The sequence below is a fragment of the Pithys albifrons genome, chromosome 2 (genome assembly GCF_047495875.1).
Source record: "Pithys albifrons albifrons isolate INPA30051 chromosome 2, PitAlb_v1, whole genome shotgun sequence".
Taxonomy (NCBI): domain Eukaryota; kingdom Metazoa; phylum Chordata; class Aves; order Passeriformes; family Thamnophilidae; genus Pithys; species Pithys albifrons.
Genome location: NC_092459.1, coordinates 81,563,204 through 81,581,261, shown reverse-complemented (window position 1 = coordinate 81,581,261; position 18,058 = coordinate 81,563,204). Strand labels below are relative to the sequence as shown.

General features: G+C 38.9%; 1 protein-coding gene across 4 annotated transcripts in view; it reads right to left on the bottom strand.

The window, feature by feature from the left end:
- The window catches only part of SPAST (spastin), a 40,592-nt gene extending 22,534 nt beyond the window's left edge, over positions 1-18,058 (bottom strand). The window contains exons 1-4 of one of the 4 annotated variants that reach the window (XM_071575289.1): positions 17,540-18,057; positions 12,679-12,765; positions 11,342-11,425; positions 5,796-5,891 (exon numbers count right to left, since the gene is read on the bottom strand). In XM_071575289.1, coding sequence (XP_071431390.1) covers positions 5,796-5,891; positions 11,342-11,425; positions 12,679-12,765; positions 17,540-17,948 — 676 coding nt within the window. In that variant the 5' untranslated portion in view covers positions 17,949-18,057. Of the gene's footprint in view, positions 1-5,795; positions 5,892-11,341; positions 11,426-12,678; positions 12,766-17,539 lie in introns of all 4 variants that reach the window. The other 3 variants (XM_071575300.1, XM_071575310.1, XM_071575319.1) reach the window with 3 other exon arrangements.

Below are 18,058 nucleotides of genomic sequence, written 5' to 3'. Positions count from 1 at the left end.
AATGCTCTAAGCAAAAAGCCTTATCATTTTAAATGTGATGTTAAAAGAATTCAAAAAATACTTTAGTGAAACAGTATCACAGAAGCCTCAATTAACTACTACCACATTCTCAGCCTCTTTAAACATACTACCCGAAAGAAACCTCTATACAACCTGCAGGTATCCTTAACGACCTGGCTAAAAGGTTTCTAAAGCCTTTCTTCAGTCACAAATCTATCTCTTTTAGAGCTAGATAAACTCTGCAGGGTCATCATAAACAATGCAGAGGTATCAATATGCAAAAAACAAGGGAACCTGAAGGATAGAATTAACTACGTTTACATGTAAGATATTTCTTGTCAAAAAACAAAACCACCACCCAAAACAAAACAAGAAAAACCACCAAAACTGGCTACTGATTAAATAACACACAGCTTCAGAGCTCGTTAAATTTACTTAGTCATTTCTCCACAGGAATTTCCAAGTCAAAAACTCTTTAAAATTAGGCATACTTAGCAACTTTCAAGTTCAAAAAGCAGTATGAATCTATTAAAACATCTAGCTACTCAGCACTTTGTCTGGCCCAATTTAATCAAAAGGTGGCACTCAGTTTGGTTGCATTTTTTTCCCCTCAACCTCATTTACACAGCTGGCTTAAAGTCAACATGGGAAGGTTTCAAAAAGTTGAAGTAGGTTTCTCCATCTCCTTGACCCTACATGTTGCTCAATTATCACACTTTACAAGAACTTGTCCCTCCTATTGAGAACAATACACAGACAATGCAATTTTGAGGATCATAAAATTGCACAGGTAAGGAATATTTCAGGAAGCTGCAAATACAAAGGGGGAAAGAAGGAAAAAGAAAGGTTTAAACACAAATTATGATTTACTGTAGCTGTACCTCCAGAACTCAAGACCAGTAAATTTACATGTTTTGTGGTGAGTCCTGATGGGTACCACACAAAGAAGCACTTGAACATAGTTGTTTGTTTAGTGTCGACTCCAGAGGGAACATCATTTTATACACAAATTGTCATTGGACCAACAAATAAAAATGTAATCAAACTTTTCAATGTACAGTTTATCTAAAGCTCACATTTCTAAAGTGTGAAGTTTTAAAGTGCAAGTCACTCATCAGATACCTCCTACTGTTTCATTATGCAAGATATTTTGCTGTAATTAGTGCAAAACCCTCACATTCCTTACCCATTTGTATTTGTCATGTACTGAAAGACTAAAAATACATAGAAAGTGGCCTTAAAATCTTCACAATATCTCTAGTAGCCTTTTGCCAAATGTTTCACTGTTCTGTTTAAAACTATAATGAACTGTCTAAAGTTCTAATGACAAAGAGATTATCATGGTATTTTTTCAAGTGTATCTGAAACACTGAACAGTTCAACTGTCTATTTCATAAATACTTATAGGCCAGTAATAGGGGCTTGATCAGTTTGATGTTACTCTCTGACTCTGGCCAGAATTTACTTTAAAGCTCCAAGCTAACACCACTGGATTACACAGACATAATAGCTGTCTGGTCCTGAAAGCAGGCCTGCAATTTTCATCTGCCATCCAAATATATACACAACACAAACGAATTACAAACAAGAGAGTAGCAAAATTTTGTCTGGGGTTTTCTCTTGGTTAAATTGTGTTAAGCTGCAGACAGAGGTGCCCAATTTCAGACTCCCTTACAGAGAGAAATGTTAAAATTAATTATGTAATATGTATTTATTATATTAAACTGTTTCTAAAGACAAAGTATGGATATGATTGAACAATATTAAAAGAGGTTAGATTACATTAAATACCTGGAAAAGCAAAAAATCTGAAAAACATACAGTTGTATCTCACTCATTTGATAAATATAACATGCTTTATATTTCTAAAAAGCAAACCAGTTCTATTTTCTTCTGTGTATTTAAACCAGATTAAAGCACATCTTAATAAACAAATTTCTACAAGTCTATAACTTTTTAAGCATCCAAAGAAAGTTTAAATTAAAATTAGCAACAGGAATTCCAGTATTGCAGAACAAATTCCAGCCTTTAGTTGTGACACTTTAAAAATCATCAGGGAATATTCCTCAGAAATTCCTTACATGTGCCTATAGATGACCCATGAAAATTGAGTCAAGAGGAGCTATTGTACATGGTCTGTAGACCCCACACTGGAAAAAATTCACCTCTCTTTTTTTTTTTTAAGTCTGTAAGTTTATGTAAGTAATTTAAATTTTTTTTTTTTTAAAAATCCTTAAACTGCTTTAAATTTGCAGCAATTGCAAGTCTGATCATTATTTAGGATCAGCATTCACAACAGCCCCCAAAATAACATTCCCTTCAATGATTCTATCCAGATTTTTCAAATAGGTAGACTCAAGTAATAAAAGCTACCAAGCAGAAAGCTTCAGCAACTAAGAAGGACATGTTCCATGTTTAAAATGGCAGCACAGCTACACAGCTCAGGAACACAGCTCTTCTCCCTTCTGAACTGACAGAACCACATCAGTCAGATCTGCTGTTGCCAAATTATATTGTTAAAAACTACCTTATTGCTACTTGCTCTTCTATTCTTTAAGAATTCAGTATTAACAGAACTTCTGCACCTGGATGAACATTGCCAATATATGTCTACTATTAAAGACAAGTTAGCAAATCCTTCCATGTGAAAACTGAGGTAAAACACTAGCTAGTTGCACAGTGTTCATGTTGTAGTAAATAATGCTTTCTCTGATCATACATCGTGCTGAGATTTACATGTTAAATGTACAATGGTACACGGGGATTACTGTAATACTGTCAGTACTGTTTGCCCAGTAAATGAGTTCACAGAACTCAAACTCTGCCTTTGGCAAGACTAGCATACTCGCCTCTCCAAGCTCATTTAAGAACAACAAAACAACAACCCACAATGCAAAGGAAAAAAAGCACATCTGAGGGGGGAAAAAACCCACAGGTAAATTGTTTCACTCTAATTTAAGACTGCTATGAGTAGTGAGATATTAAACAATAAATATGTATTTCAAAATAAAGGTTTGGGTCAAGGCTATTTGTTATTACTCTTTAGACAAGTTACTGTGTAGCCCTCTGCAACTGAAGGACAGGTGATACCACTGCAATGTAGTCTTAGAAAACCTCATTATAACACCTCTAAGATAAATCTTCAAGAACAATCTCTAGCTATTCATGTACATTTGGACACTATGAATGAGGAAGACAGGGATAGGTAGTCATCTGTGTTAGAATCAAGTAAATTGGCTTGAGAGGCTGATTCAAAGAGTCTTGAAAGAAGGAAGAATATTAAAACAGTGACATTTTGGAAATATAAAAAATGTGCAGTACAGCTCTGGGAACAGAATATCATACAAAATTATGAAGCAAAAACATCTGTAAATACTTTGCCCTTTAAAGGCAAATGAAAGAAAGCAAAGCAATTTTAGACCAAAGAACAGGCAAAGAGGCATTTGACTGGTATTAAAACTAAGAATGACCATGTTTCACACTTCATAAAATCTTGGACTTTTAAAAAGCTCGTGTTTTTAGGCAACAGCACAGTTAATGCTTTATGAAGATAGAAAATTAAGCTTTGCCAGCACCCTGTTGCTCAGTACCTCTGAAGTACCTCTGCTTTCTCAGTAACAGCAGTTCTCTTAAATGAAGAAGCCTGCAAACTGATTTTGTACTGTTTTCTAAGAATTTGTCATCTACTTTGTGGTTTTGACTTACTGCAGCTGTCTGTGTGAAAATACCATTTCCCATGTATAAAGGAAGAACAACAGCAAGGTGATGAGCAGATTGAAGCACAGCCAATACACTGCTTTAAGAAAAAAGTGTACTACCAGAATGTTCTTACAAACAAGGGTCCCTCCCCCCATACCCCCAAAAGAGAGACAGATAAAGCAAGCACAGAAGCACAGGCACCAGCCAATGAAGAAATTCAGACAACTGTTCCTAGGCTGACTTTCACGGTCAGGGACCCCACAGCTGCAGGAAACGTTCTGTGCTTTAGGTCATGCTCTGACTTCCACAAGTTACAAATCTCAAAGTCTACCTCTGGTAAATGGAAATGCAAATGAAAATGGAATGAGACCCATGAAATCTTGTTCAAAGGAATCAGTAGATGCCTGGTACCTGATTTTTTTTAATCACCTGCTCTTGAGTTCTTCTGTCCCTCCTCAGATCCAATGGAGTCTGGTATATCAACAGTTTTCTGTTAGCCTACATTCCTTTTCAGAAAGTAGAAAGGCTCTCAGAAAAATGCATTCCCAGAAGACCACGGTCCTCTCCAGTTGTTTCATTACTGTTTACTCCACAGTTTTGCAAAAGTGGTTCATCCTCTCTAAATTACCTGGAGTATGATTTTCCACAAGTTTACCAATAGTGATTCACAAGGGTGAATTGACTTTCCACAAGTTTACCAATAGTGACCACCTCCTGCCACAACAGCTTCTGTGAATACAAACACCTGCCACAGAACTGACAAAATGTTTCTTCAGTTCTAGTAGCTGCCAATTGCTATTCTATGTCTTGTTACTAATGGATTTAAGTAAATTAAATTTTAAAAGAGAAAGTTCCATCTAACCTACTCCTGCAGTATCCAATTCTAAGACACATTGAGACAAAGGTACAAGAAAATATTACAAAAAGAGTGTAAAGAAAAAGCTGTTCATATTAAATAGAGTATGTTATCAACTTTTGAGTGTACATGTATGTACTTACTCATTCAGTCTCTAGCCAGCTTGCTAAAAAGACAGGAGTTGTACTGGATCATTTAAGGTAGGAAGTTCTTAAGGTCAATCTACATAGGAACTTACACAAAGAGCCATTTAAACTACTCTTTTTTGACAAAGGCAGTTGAAAAAAATATACCACACATACAGTAACATAAAGGTGCCTAACATGACACAGTACATTCACTTCTTATTTCTATACATTAATAATAATAAAAGTAAACAGTAAGATGACTTCAGAACTAGAAATTGACCTAAAAAAACCCCCAACCCAAACAGAAGAAAAGCATGTGGTATACACTAAGTTTCAGTTTACTTACTGTAAAAACTGAATACTGCTCTTGACTCAGTAGACAAGTTTTTTGAATTCCAGTGCTTGTTAGTGCTCTATTTCATTTAGACTCGTAGTGTACTACACAAAATACCAGTTGAAATCACAGTTGTGACAACAGCTTATGCTGGCTTAAAACATTCTCCAAAGATAATTCACAAACCTCACAGTAACTTTACTCCTTCTGTATGGACAAACAAGTTTATTTCTGCTATTTTAGTATACCTGCTTGAGTCTTCTGGGAAAGGATTAAAACAATGTTCTTCGACAAAACATAAGAGCTGTTGTGGTCCTCCCCTCATTTTAACTGTGTATCACTTTCTTGGCATAAAAAAGCCTGAAATTTAAAGTAGCTTAATACAAATGCATATTCACTCTCACAATATCATAAAGGAAGAACTAGTTATGTAGGCACAATATATAACCTACATACCCAACACTGACTTTGACACTTTCTAAAATAAGTTTAATTACTTGAAAAATATAAGAAATATTTTCAAAAATGTCTTTTAGTAAATAGTTTTGAATTCTACAAGAGTCACTGTAAGAGAACTGAATACTACAAAATAAAACAATGACGTCAAAGCCATGGAAAGGATGGGATGTTATTTATACAAAGCTTTTAAAAACAGAAATATAAGCAACTTTTCTTTAAAGCTGGTGGGGCCAGAACAGAGCATTGCATTATTTTCCCTGTAATACACCAGAAACTGAGAGACATCCCCCTCAATAGGCGCTGGTAAAACCAAACCCACCTGACTGGAGATGTCCATTGCGGCATGCCAGGTTAGTACTGTCATTATAGACCTCCATTTGCGGCTTGGAAATTTGCAAAACTGCCTGCAGCTTCTCTACATAGTAGACAGAGGGGGAGGGAGGAAAAAGGACAAAATAAACAAACAAAAATCCAAAAATGAACCAAGAAAATTTATGTATGTTGAACACACAAATGTCGAGTTTGGCTTTGTTATAGTTAAAGATAAAAGGAATATTTCTATCTACTCTACACGTTTAGCAAAGTTGTAAAAAATTCTGTTAGTATAAGCATGACTGAAAATAACGTTAAAACTCACCGTTTATGGCTGAGTTAATTACAACAATCTTTCCAGTCTAGTATTGTGGTTACTTCTTAAAAGTAATGTCGAAGATTAAATCTATTTCATTTACTAAATATTTGTGTTGATAACCCATGTCTGAAAGTCCTCCCCAAGGTGTTACTTTTGACCAACTGCAAGGAGTCATCTCTGCCTTGCATATTAAATGTTTCACTTAAGTAGTAACAGCCAGTAAACATTTTACAGAAACCTCAAACTTCAAGCAAACAACAAATATACATTACAATGATGTCTTTTAAGAACTCTATTTAGAAATACAATTGCCTTGAAATTATGTCAATAAAATTGTCATGCAAACTGCATTCTTTATGAGGATTAACCTCAGAAACATCTGAGTACAACACTTCTAACGTTAAAGATTAAGGAGAAAGAAATTAACTCTGAGAAGTAATGAAAAACAGTCAAACCATAAGTCAAAGAGGTGCAAGGCTGAAAACAACAAAAAAAAAAGAATTAAGGACTTGTTCTCTGCAGCTCAGCTACCACTCCTGCTTCTCCCACTGCAGTTAAAAACCTCTAGGCCTTACTTTTGGGGCACTTTACTGCCTCTCCCACCTTTATTTCACACAAATCCTCTGGTTTTAAAATCAAAACACGGTTTATAAGGATGCAAGGCATACACTAGCAAGCTCCTGTTCCCTCCCTCTCAAGGGATAACAGTACCAAGAAGCTGCAGGAAAAGTGATGGTTAAGTAGAGGAACAATGCCCTCTGGCAATATGAAAGCACATACTGCAAAACCAGACAAATTCCATTGAAAATATGCACACTTAAGATCATAACTGCCCTGACTGGAGGAAGAATTGCCATTCAGAGCTTGCAGATCATACAACCAACAAGCATGAGAATTATCTTCTTATGCTTCTTTATCTATCACAGATTTTTCTCCAGTCTTTCTGCTTCTTTCTTCTTCCTGCTCCTGATCACTCACTGCTTCACTTCCCTGAACAGTATCTTTACACCTCATAGTTTAAGTAATGGCTTAATAATACTATTCAGATGGAACAAGATACAGTTTAGGCGAAAACTTAGTAGACACAGGCAAATACAAAAGCCTGAAGGTCAAGATTAGTATGTGCACCCAGGGTTTACTTAGCTTTAAACTGAAAGCACTGAAGAGTCAAGTACAGTTAAACAAAAAAATATCAGTCACACAAGAACAGCCTACAACCACCCACAAGCTTTGCAACTTCCAAGAAGTTACCCTAATAAGCTTTCCTTCACAGAGGTGTTAGGAAAGTCCTTTTAGTACAACTGACTGCAAAGACAGCGCATCATTTTAGTGGATGCAGCACTACCAAAGGAGACAGCAAAAGAGTCTACTCTCTGCCTGGTGCATGCAATCGGAATGGAAAGTACACACAGAAGCTTATGAAGCAAAATTAGTATGAATAGACTTTCTAATATACTAGATAATCAGTTACATTTTGGAGAACATTTCTGCAATTTACAAAAAAAGCTTTGTAGTGAGGGACCATAACAATGTCAATTAGCCAGGAAAGAATTCAGGAAATGCTACTTCCTTCAATGCTACAATTTGACACTGGGGTTTTACTACAATTACCAATGGCTTAGCTATTTCCACATATTCAGGAGCTCCAGAACTCCAACCAAAGAGGAAAAAAAGAAAAAGTGTAATCCAACTGTTGCCCAGTTTCAATTCACACGCTGTCTTCTCATCACATTACATATTAACATTTAATTTTAGTATTGCATATAATATCCCAAAAAGCAAACATACCACTTTTCTTTGGTGACAGTGTAGCTATAGGGTTCTTTGCAATACCAAAGATAAATTGAGCTATTAAATAATTTTCCAGGGAATTAACAAGACACCATCACCTTCCATGTAAATGATTTCTCTCTCTGCCTCCAGACACTTGAAAAAAAGAGTCTACAGAATCTCATTCATTATTTCTTCTTGATGATACAACGCTGACATAAACCTGCCAAATATACAGCACTGCAGCCATTATCTTATTTAGACAACACTAGACCTTGAGTTCCAGGTAATTGATTTCTAATAAAAAATGTCACCCTGTAACACAAGCCTGAAGCCTCCAAGAAAGTAAAAGATCCCTAAAGGTGTCCCTTGAAGACCCTGTATATACATGGGCAGCATTGAGCAATGTCAATATTCTCCAAAGCAGATACCAATGAAAGATATTTGAATTATGTGCCATGTGCACATTTCAATCAAAACACTGAAATTATACATAAGAACAAAAAGGCACCTGTGACAAAAGTCTGTCTGAAAAGTCTCTCTGAAATGAGAAAATACAAATAGGTAAAATAGGTCTAGTTTTAGAACTGAATAATGTTGCACTGGACATTGTGGCTCTCTATTTTCAGCAACAACAAACTGCTGAGTTCTGTATATTGACTGCAGGAAACAAACATCCCTCTGTCATTCTACATATATCAAATATAATGACTCTAACATGAGCCATCAGTTATCCAGGAGAGATCAGGTCTGTGAAGACCATCAGAACAAGATTTAGCCACTCATCTGCGTAACCACACAACTAACACATCCTGAACCACGTAAAAAATGGGGGCTGTCACCAATCCAACTGGTAGAACTTGGAAGTCCCCTGACAGCTGGGACCACCCGATATTGCCAGAGGCCTGACAAAGTGATTGATCAAGTCACCCTGAGGTGCTCTGAAACACTCCAGAACCACCTTCAGCTTTCAGACTGTATCATGTAACAGCTTCAGAGTAAGATACGGTAATTTAGACTAAAAATTAAAACAGGGCTCAAAATAGAAAATTTGTCATCCAGGTAAGTAGCTCTATCCTCTTCCAACATTAAAAGGCACCAGTGGTTTGATGACACATCCTACTCCTGTCAGTGAGGTCATGCAACTTTAAACTGGCACTGATTTACCAACACACTTAAAAAAAACCTCAAAAAATCAAAACCCTGAGCACTTTCAAGGGATAGTGATACTCCATATGATTTAATTTTCTCTTTCTATGCATTACCAATGTAACTTGATTGACTGGATGGCACTTCAGCTAAGCAGTCTACAATCACATCTCTGTCTAGCAAGCAGAACAAAATAATTGAAATTATTTTTAAATTTATTCGAAATTATTTTTAAGTTCAAGTTTGTTTTATCCTGTCAGCTAATGCAACAAAGAACCTGACTATTCTGCATTAAGAAATGGGGAAATTCCACAGGGTTAGAGAAAAACACTCTCTGATATTATGAGTTGTATTCATAGGAAAAAATACTTTATTGAACTTTAAGAGCTTCAAGAGCCTCATGTTTAGTTCAACTACAAAAGGATCTCTACACCACCTAAAAACTTCCATATATGTGTGTCTTTAAGTAACAGGCTACAAGCTATGTTTAGAATGGCACATGCAAGTCAACTCTAGCTTACCTTAAATTTAAAAAAAAATCATGTAAAATTACATATAAATTAATAAAAAGAGATGCTGTCAATATTTGGAAGCTGGTATAAAAATGTTACTCAAATAGATCCATAATGATCAAACTTGCAGGGAATTACGTCCAGTGGAACATCTCTCCAAACCACATCTTTTTCCTTCCTACAGGCCACATGATTTCACTTGCTCTTTTTTATCCAAATTTTGCTCTCAGGTCCATTGTTTGAAGCAGATTCTCAGCACAAACTGAACAAGAATCTAGGCAGAACAAAATACTAAACTTCTGATAGTTTAAAAGTGAAAATAAAAGAATATTTAACATCAACTTATGCAATAAACATTGCTCTGTCTACCTTTCAATCTGCACTCTCAATGAAACAAACAAACAAACAGCACCTGATCGCACATATTGGTAGTAGAGATTAATGTACTTCAGCTTTAGGGTTGTGATGCTTTACCCTTTTTTTCTTTCAAGCCAGATCACAGCAAGTGATAAAACAAGCAAGGATGAAGCAATGCCCACAAAGTTCAAGCTTCAAAGAACAGCCAATTTTTAAAACAAATTCTAGTTACTTGCAATTAGGATATCTACAACAAGCTATACCTTATCAAAGGTTGTTGGCATGTAATCACTTTCTCTCTATTGTTCCCTGGTTTATATTACCTCTAGGTTTATATTACCTCTATTGCCTTTAACCCTAATGAGTAGAAAATACCTCTTTTGCACATACTAAGGTTGTACCAACAAACACCCATATTAGAGCATAGAAGCCACCTGCCTCTTTCACCCCATGCTCCCTTCAATTTTTTTCAGAAAGCACTAAGGACATCAGGAGCTCAAGGGAAACAAAAGGGATTTACTTGTAGTTGTCAGAACTTCCCTGTCAATCACCAGTTAGGACCACAGAATCACAAAGTGTAAGAGGAGAAAAGAGCACAAGTTTTCCTGTCTGTTCTATATGCACCTAGGAAAATAGTATAACTCCACTCAACAGAGTGCAAGATTAAAGCTGCAGACATGCGTGCTAAACTCAAGTACATTTGCAAGTGCACCCTTAATGAGCTATTTATAAAAAACAACTTTATCTTCATTTTACTGACTGAACTGGAAGCATTTCCGAAGTTTTCCATTTAGAGGATGCACTACACAAAGCTGTGGATTTGTCGCATGTTTATCAGGCACACTAAGATGCCATTTCCAATCCTGTCTGTTTTAATCTGTCCATTAAGAACTTCTACGGAATGTTTAGTTTTAATAAAGCTAAAATGATACAACACAATACTTCTAAAAAGAAATTATCTTACCTGCTAGTCTTAAAATAGAACACCATTAGAAAAAAAATTAAGGTAATTAGAATTTCATAACCTTATGATCTACATAATGCTGAAGAATTACTATTACTATATATCTATAATATGTTAAGTGACAGAATATGAAGTAGGTACACTTACAGGAAGTATACTTGGCACTCATGATCATCAATATATCAAGTTTTACTGCAGTTCCAATGCAAAAATCCTAAACTAACTTCAACAAGTGTTAATCAAGACCTCCTGACTTTGAGCCAAGCATACTATGACAGAAAGACTTTTCAGTTACTTTCATACCTGAAATTCCATTTTCCAAACACATCAACAGCACTTATCCTCAACTACAAACTAGAGAGACCCTATATAAATAGTGACTTCTTCCCTATAGAAATGAAAGTAGTATTTTAGAAAAACGCAATACATGAAGTTATGCAAATAATTACAAACTTTCCAAAGTCATGAATTGTAACTGGTACCTAAAAGCTGCAAGCGATCCTTGGCCATTGCCAAATTTGTCATCATTTTAGACTGGAGACGTCGAGCCCGTTCACACTGATCACCTTACAAAGAAAAATCAACGTTAAAACACAATTTGGCAAATTAACTTCTATAAGTGCTAAAATACTGACACCCAGCCTTCCCTTCTCTGCCTCCCACCCCTAATCTATTCCCTCTACTAAGGAACTTGGCTAAAAACTAATGAAAAAAATTCTAAAGCTTCCTATTTAATCGATAATTTAAAGTTATTTGACACTATCTGCTTTACAATACTGCATATAGAGCTGTGGGAACCCAAGCACTGCTTTGCATCTTGTCTAACAATTCATGCTGACCTAATATATGTTCTTTGTCACTGCATTTCTCTGAACAGAAGTCAAATAAAAAAAGATTTTTACAAAGCTTGAAAAGTGACTGAGAGGCAAGTACAATTCAAAAGATCTCACTTTGGCAAAACCGACAGATTTAAATTCAGTTGACTGTGTCCCTTTACATTTCAAAATAGACAGAATTAGACATTAATACCACTACTTCCTAAGAAATATTGTCTGTTCAAGCCAAGCTTTTTTATTTAAACTGTGCAATTTAGACAGGTTGTATCAAATGCCACTGGTATTGCCCCATAAGTAACATGTCACCTCACACTGCTAAACAGTTGAGGAGCAAAAGCACTTAGAGGTTTGGGGTTGGGGCAGGTGATTTGAGTTCTTACTATTATAATGACAGTATTATTTTGAGGACAGCGATTCTTAGCATTCCTTCACTACTTCTGTATCTCTGTGGTACATACCTGCTTCTACACTATGGGTTAAAATGTTTCCACATCCAGAGATGGCTTTTTTAATTTGTTGGAAATGCTCAGCTACTTTGGCCTAAGCTATTCAGAAACACAGTGTCAGACTATTCCGAATCAGGGGCATTTTTTTTTAAATTACTCTGAAGTGAATATAAAATTCTGCATAAGTGAGAACACAAACTGTCAACTTTGGCAAATCAAATCAGAACTCAGTGTTTTAGCATTACCATCATATAAGAAAAGGGGTTTACTTAAGAATTTTCATGAACTGCTTATGATTTTGGAGAGTCTGAAAATATTTGGTGCAAGATTTGCATGTGTTATAGACAGAACATTAAGGTAGAACAGAGAAATGGACCAGTGTTCACCTACAGCTAAAACAGGAATAAGAAACACTCTTATGACTTAATTCATACAGCAAGACCATTCCTAGCACCTACCATATTTAGCAATACTGATTTCTCACTCTGAAGAAGCCATAAAGGAAAATCTGTTCCACAAAACTCAAAACTGGCTTACCTTGACCAATTACTAAGACAGCTATTCCTTTTTCCAGTTCTTCAATTCCTTTCTTATACCATTCAACAGCTTGTTCCTTTTGTCCTGCTTAAAAAGGAAGTGAACCCATTATTTTCTGTAATGAATTAAAGCTTAGGAATGGTTCTATATAATGCTGCATAAAAAAGTAAGAGGGAAAAAGAGATATTTGAACAAAATCCCATGATTTAAAGAAACTCTTAAAGGGACACTGTCAACTTTATATCTACTTAAGTTTCAAATAAGGTTTTCTATTAATAATAGGTACTACACCAGCCTCAAATCACTTTTGCCTGTTTTAAGAATAATTATTCATCTTCCTTAAAAAGATAAATCCCCTGCGGGTAAAAAGAAAGATAAAAAGCTCACCTACATAAATTCATTCACAACAGCAATGGTGAAATTAACAGTTTTTATTCTGGAACATCAAATAGAGATGTACCTCTTAATCTTCCAGTGATAGCCAATACCAAAGTAATGCTAGAAGCACAGAAACTCAAGAAGAAAAGCAACAAGTCTAACATACTGCATGAGTGAGATGAGACACTTCTCCTCTGGATGCTTTTGTACCGAGCAGCTCATGAGCCATGAGGGTATTTCTTTGTTTATTCTATTATGAAACTGCTGTATTGCAGGTGTGTGTCAATCCTCACATAAAGTACAATGCATGTAGAATTAAGAGCACACCTCTGCACCAACCATGTCCTAAATGGATAGTACAGCAAATCACAGAATCATGGGAGAATTTCTCTACCTTATGTATTAGGAGAATCATAGACTATTCTGAGTTGGAAGGGACCCACAAGGATCATTGAGTCCAACTCTTAAGTCAATGGCCCACACAGGGGATTGAACCCATGACCTTGGCATTATTACAACCAAGGTTTAATCAACTGAGCTGATCTCAGGGTACAACCATGAACATGGCTATGCCTAATCTATGCTAGCAAGTAAACCACTGAAGACCTATTAATATCTACTTGACATTGCTCCCCTTCTATAAATATCCTGCATTAAAAAGATATTTGCCTGCATATGGAAACATACTTTTGCAAAGAGTTATATCACACTAAGCATGTCTTTACACAGGGGAATATAACACAACCTAAACCTGATCAGCATTAACAACATGCTAGTGGCAGAAAAAACAAAAAATGCCTATAATGAAGCCTTCAGATATCATTACCCTAGTTTCAGATGACATAACACTTCACAAAGATACTCCTAAGTGCCAGTTACCAGTGATTGTATTGCTTCTGCACTCAAATCTTTTGATAACTTCAGTCCTAAACCTATTTTCTAGCAAATTTTAGTGTCGGTAAAAACATTTCTAGAATCCTTTTCAAGGTTTTCTCTTGCTCCTCCACAGAAACGAAATCTTTTAATAATAACATTTGGCAAGATACCCTGTACCTGTAATTTCACGCTTTGCTCTTCTTACCAACACAAAGCACAGGAACACCTTCCTACATGCACGAACATCACACACCTTGGGAATAATTTTATTACTTCCCTTTCTTCTCCAGCCTCATATATACTGACTGGTAAGGACAAAGCTAGAGAAATTAAATTATTGAAGCTGAGTGACTTCGAACCTCTCTTTAGCCTTTTTTTCACTTTAAGCTTCTGTGCTGGTTTGAAGGTGAACCAGCAGGGGAAATGAACTCACCACGAGAGAGATTATAAGTCAGACCTAAAATTTAATAATAATATTACAATAACAACACTGATACACAAGGGAAATTGCTTTCAACTCACAATACCCCAGCAGTATAACCCAGTGTCCTGGGGCACAAACCCAAGGGGGTTTGTTTGCCCTTGTGCTGAGACCCCTGTGGCTCCCCCAAGTCCAGAGCAAAAGGAAAAGAAAAACCTGTTGGTGCAGGCGAGGGCTGTGGTCTGGGCGAGAGCGGTGATCTCCTGCTGTCGAGGTCCTGCTGCTGCTCTGGATCCGACGAGAAGGGGCTGAGGTCTTCTTACCCACCACTTATGTACCCTCAGGGAGCACTCAGTCCCTCCCCCTGGGCGGGGACTCACACAATGGGTGATTGACTCTGGGAGCCAGGGGTTGTTGAGCTGTTGATGGCCCATTAGCAGCTCCGCCCCCCTCAGGCTGGGTGTGAAGTGATAATGGCTCCCTGGGCAGCTGCTGCTAATGGCCCATTGTCCTTGGGGAATGAATAGAGGGGGTGGAATACACAGGTTTGATCACCACCACACAGGGTTAGCTGGTCCCTCCAGCTGAACTAGGACAGCTTCTTCTCCCCATCACTCATAGAAACAGTTTTGACTGCAGTGTAAATCTAATGCTGATTATAGCTAAATAGAAATAAAATTAGAGATGATCCCACCCACCTCTGCTATTGCCTGACTTGCTGTGCTGTTCTGAGAAGCAGCTGCAAACATGCCAAGGTCATTAAAATTTCACTTCCAGCTTCTAAATGGGCAAAGTTTTAAAAGCATTGTATCACACCAAGCTGTTTGCAAAGGTTGTACTCTGACTCCACACAGAAGGGTTTACTAGTTTTCAGTGATTATGACATTAAAAATACAACAGATGTCACATTCCTTGCAAGTCATTGATCTGCTGTATTGGGTCTGGCTGGAATGGAGGTGATCTTCTATACAGAGCCCACATGGCACTCTGTTTTGGATTTGTGACTAGAACAGTGTTGATAACAGAGTTGTTTGAGTAATGCTTGAAAAGCACAACCTTAAGATTTTCTTTTTCCCACACTAGATTCCCAGTGATTAGGTTGAGGGTGCACAAGAAGCTGGGAGGGTACACTGGCAGGATGACTGACCCAAATCGGCCTAAGGAATATAAAATGCTCATCAACAAAATCTTGGGTAGAAGAATAACTGGATGGGGGCTGTCCTCCAAGGCAGCCATTGCCCAGAAAGTTTTCTCTTTTTTCTCTCACTTTTGCTACTCTTACACTCCTCCCTGTTCCACTCAGGGGAATAAACAAGCAGCTGTGGGGATGCTTAGCTGGTGGCATGCGTCAACCCAACACACATGGCTTCTCAGTCCCAGGAAAAGATATCAAGCTTGATTGTGAAAATACCAAACAAGAATAATTTCCCCAATAATTCAGAAGCATAAAAAATTACTAGAAGTGCTATCAAAATTACTGAAGTGTGCATAGCTTCCAAAACAGCAAAACCACCATCTAACTAACAGACAATTCAGAAATTCCAACCATTTCCCAGACTACGCCTAACACATAATTTTCTGTTGGAACCTATAAAAAGCTTGTTTACAGATAAAAGAAAAATCAAAGATAGACTTGTATTCCAACAAAAGCAGGTAAGAAAATAACAAATCTGTGCATTAAAGCCCAGTGAGTTCTTTCTCAGTGAAATGTATATTAGAGTTTCAGGGTTGTAACAGCTGTACAGCTAATCCTATTAAGCAGCAAAGATGATCTTACTGGATGTATGTGACCTGTGCAACTAATTCATATACAATAAATCTAAAGGTATCTATAGAGCACGTCCATGATTAAAACTGGTATTTAAGGGCTTACCCTCCAAACCACCAACAGTTACAGGTCACAGCAGCAGAACAGGTACCTGATAATACAAGACTTGACTCCTCCTCACAGAGCAATCATCGACAACCCTGAAGGTTTAAGCTACCTCACCTTCTTTCATGCTTTGCTCCCATGACCCTCAATGCTCTCTCACTGTACATCTGTTCTGAACTAACCTTGCTGCACATGGTGGAGGTTTTTTCTCTCCCAGAGCTTGAACTGCCACTCCCAAATGGTCAACGTAAAGCAAGACACATCCCTCGCCTTTATGGTGTTCTCAGCATGTAGCTTCTATTGAAGGCCTCCTCCTACATTTTTAATCTCCTCCTCTAGGATAGCAGTTTCACTAAAGCTCAACTTAAAAGTGTAGAAAAAGGGTATTCCACAGTTTCCAGAGAATTTTATAAAACAGAACAGCATACCCCTAAAGGCCTATTTTTCAGCTGCTGACAGCATTGTGCTGCTCTGTTTAAAGTAAATGGCTAAATCAAATGCAGGAGCAAATGTTTTTGGTTTTTTAATGCTTTAGCCTTAAAACAAAAACAAAATAAACAGAAAAAAAAACAAACCAGAAGCCTCATTCTCATGTTTTATTTACCTGAACCCTAAACACCCTCCTTAAGGTCTTCTGGTCACACAGTGATTGTTTCTAGGCTTCTCATGAGTAAGCATGTCAAACAGTTTAAGAAAAATATATTTTAAAAATACTCTGCCAAATTACGAATAAGTATTTCTTTAAAATTCAAGACAACCCCAAATGGGAATTTTGTGGGTCAAGTTTCCTGAAGACTCGCTTCAGCACCTGCTTTATTTGTCCGGCCGTGTGCTGAAGGATGCACCCTTATCATTGCCCTTGGTGCTTTTGTTGTCCGGGGGCTTGCTGAAACCCAGCGCTTCTTACAGTCAGTCTTTCGCCCCAGTTTCTAATCGCCTCACGCAGACCTCCGCAGCAAAAACTTTAAAGTTATTGGGGCGAAATGCAAGGGCTTGCGTTGTGTGGGGAGCGAGCCCGAGCAGCAGCTTTTTGACCCAATCTGCACCTGCACCTGCACCTGCCGGGCTGCGGCAGGGCTGGGGGCAGAGCCCATACACGGCAGTGCGGGTGCGGGCACGGACGGGCAGCGGGCACGGCACAGCCCTCCCGCACGGCCATCCCCTCCCGCACGGCCCCCGCAGGCCGCACCTCCCTCCCACACGAGCGGGTTTTGTTTGCCCTCCGCAGCCAGCGGTTCCCCGGCGCGGCGCGGGAAGGCCCTGCCCGCGCACCCCCCGCACCCCGCGGCGGCCGCGGGCGGTCCCTTGCCTACCTGTCTCGTCCTCGTCGATGCGCAGCGCCATGGAGATGCACTCGAAGGCTCGCTTGTGACACGCCCGCACCGTCTCGGGCGCCCCGCCGGGCTCGGGCGCGTCGCCGGCCCCGGCCCTGCTGCCCTTGGCGGCCATGAGGGCGCCGCGGGAGAGGCGCTCGCAGAGCCAGGCGAAGAGCAGCCCGAGCTGGAAGGCGACGAAGCGGAGCAGGGCGAAGGCGGCGAACAGCGGGTACGAGAAGTAGTACAGGTTCCGCTTGTGCGGGGACGCCGCTGCCGTCGCCGCCCCCGCCGGCGGGACGGGGGGCGCCGGCCCGGGCGGCGAGGAGGGAGAGGCGCCGGCGGCCGGAGGCGCGGAGCTGGAGCCGGCTGAGCCCTTCTTCTTCCCTCGGCCGCCCGGAGAATTCATTCACCGCCGTCGCCATAACCCGCTGCCAGGCACTGACAACAACCGGCCATGGCGATGGCGGCGGCGGCGACGCCCCTTTCGGCCGCCCCGGGAGGAGGGACGGAGGCAGA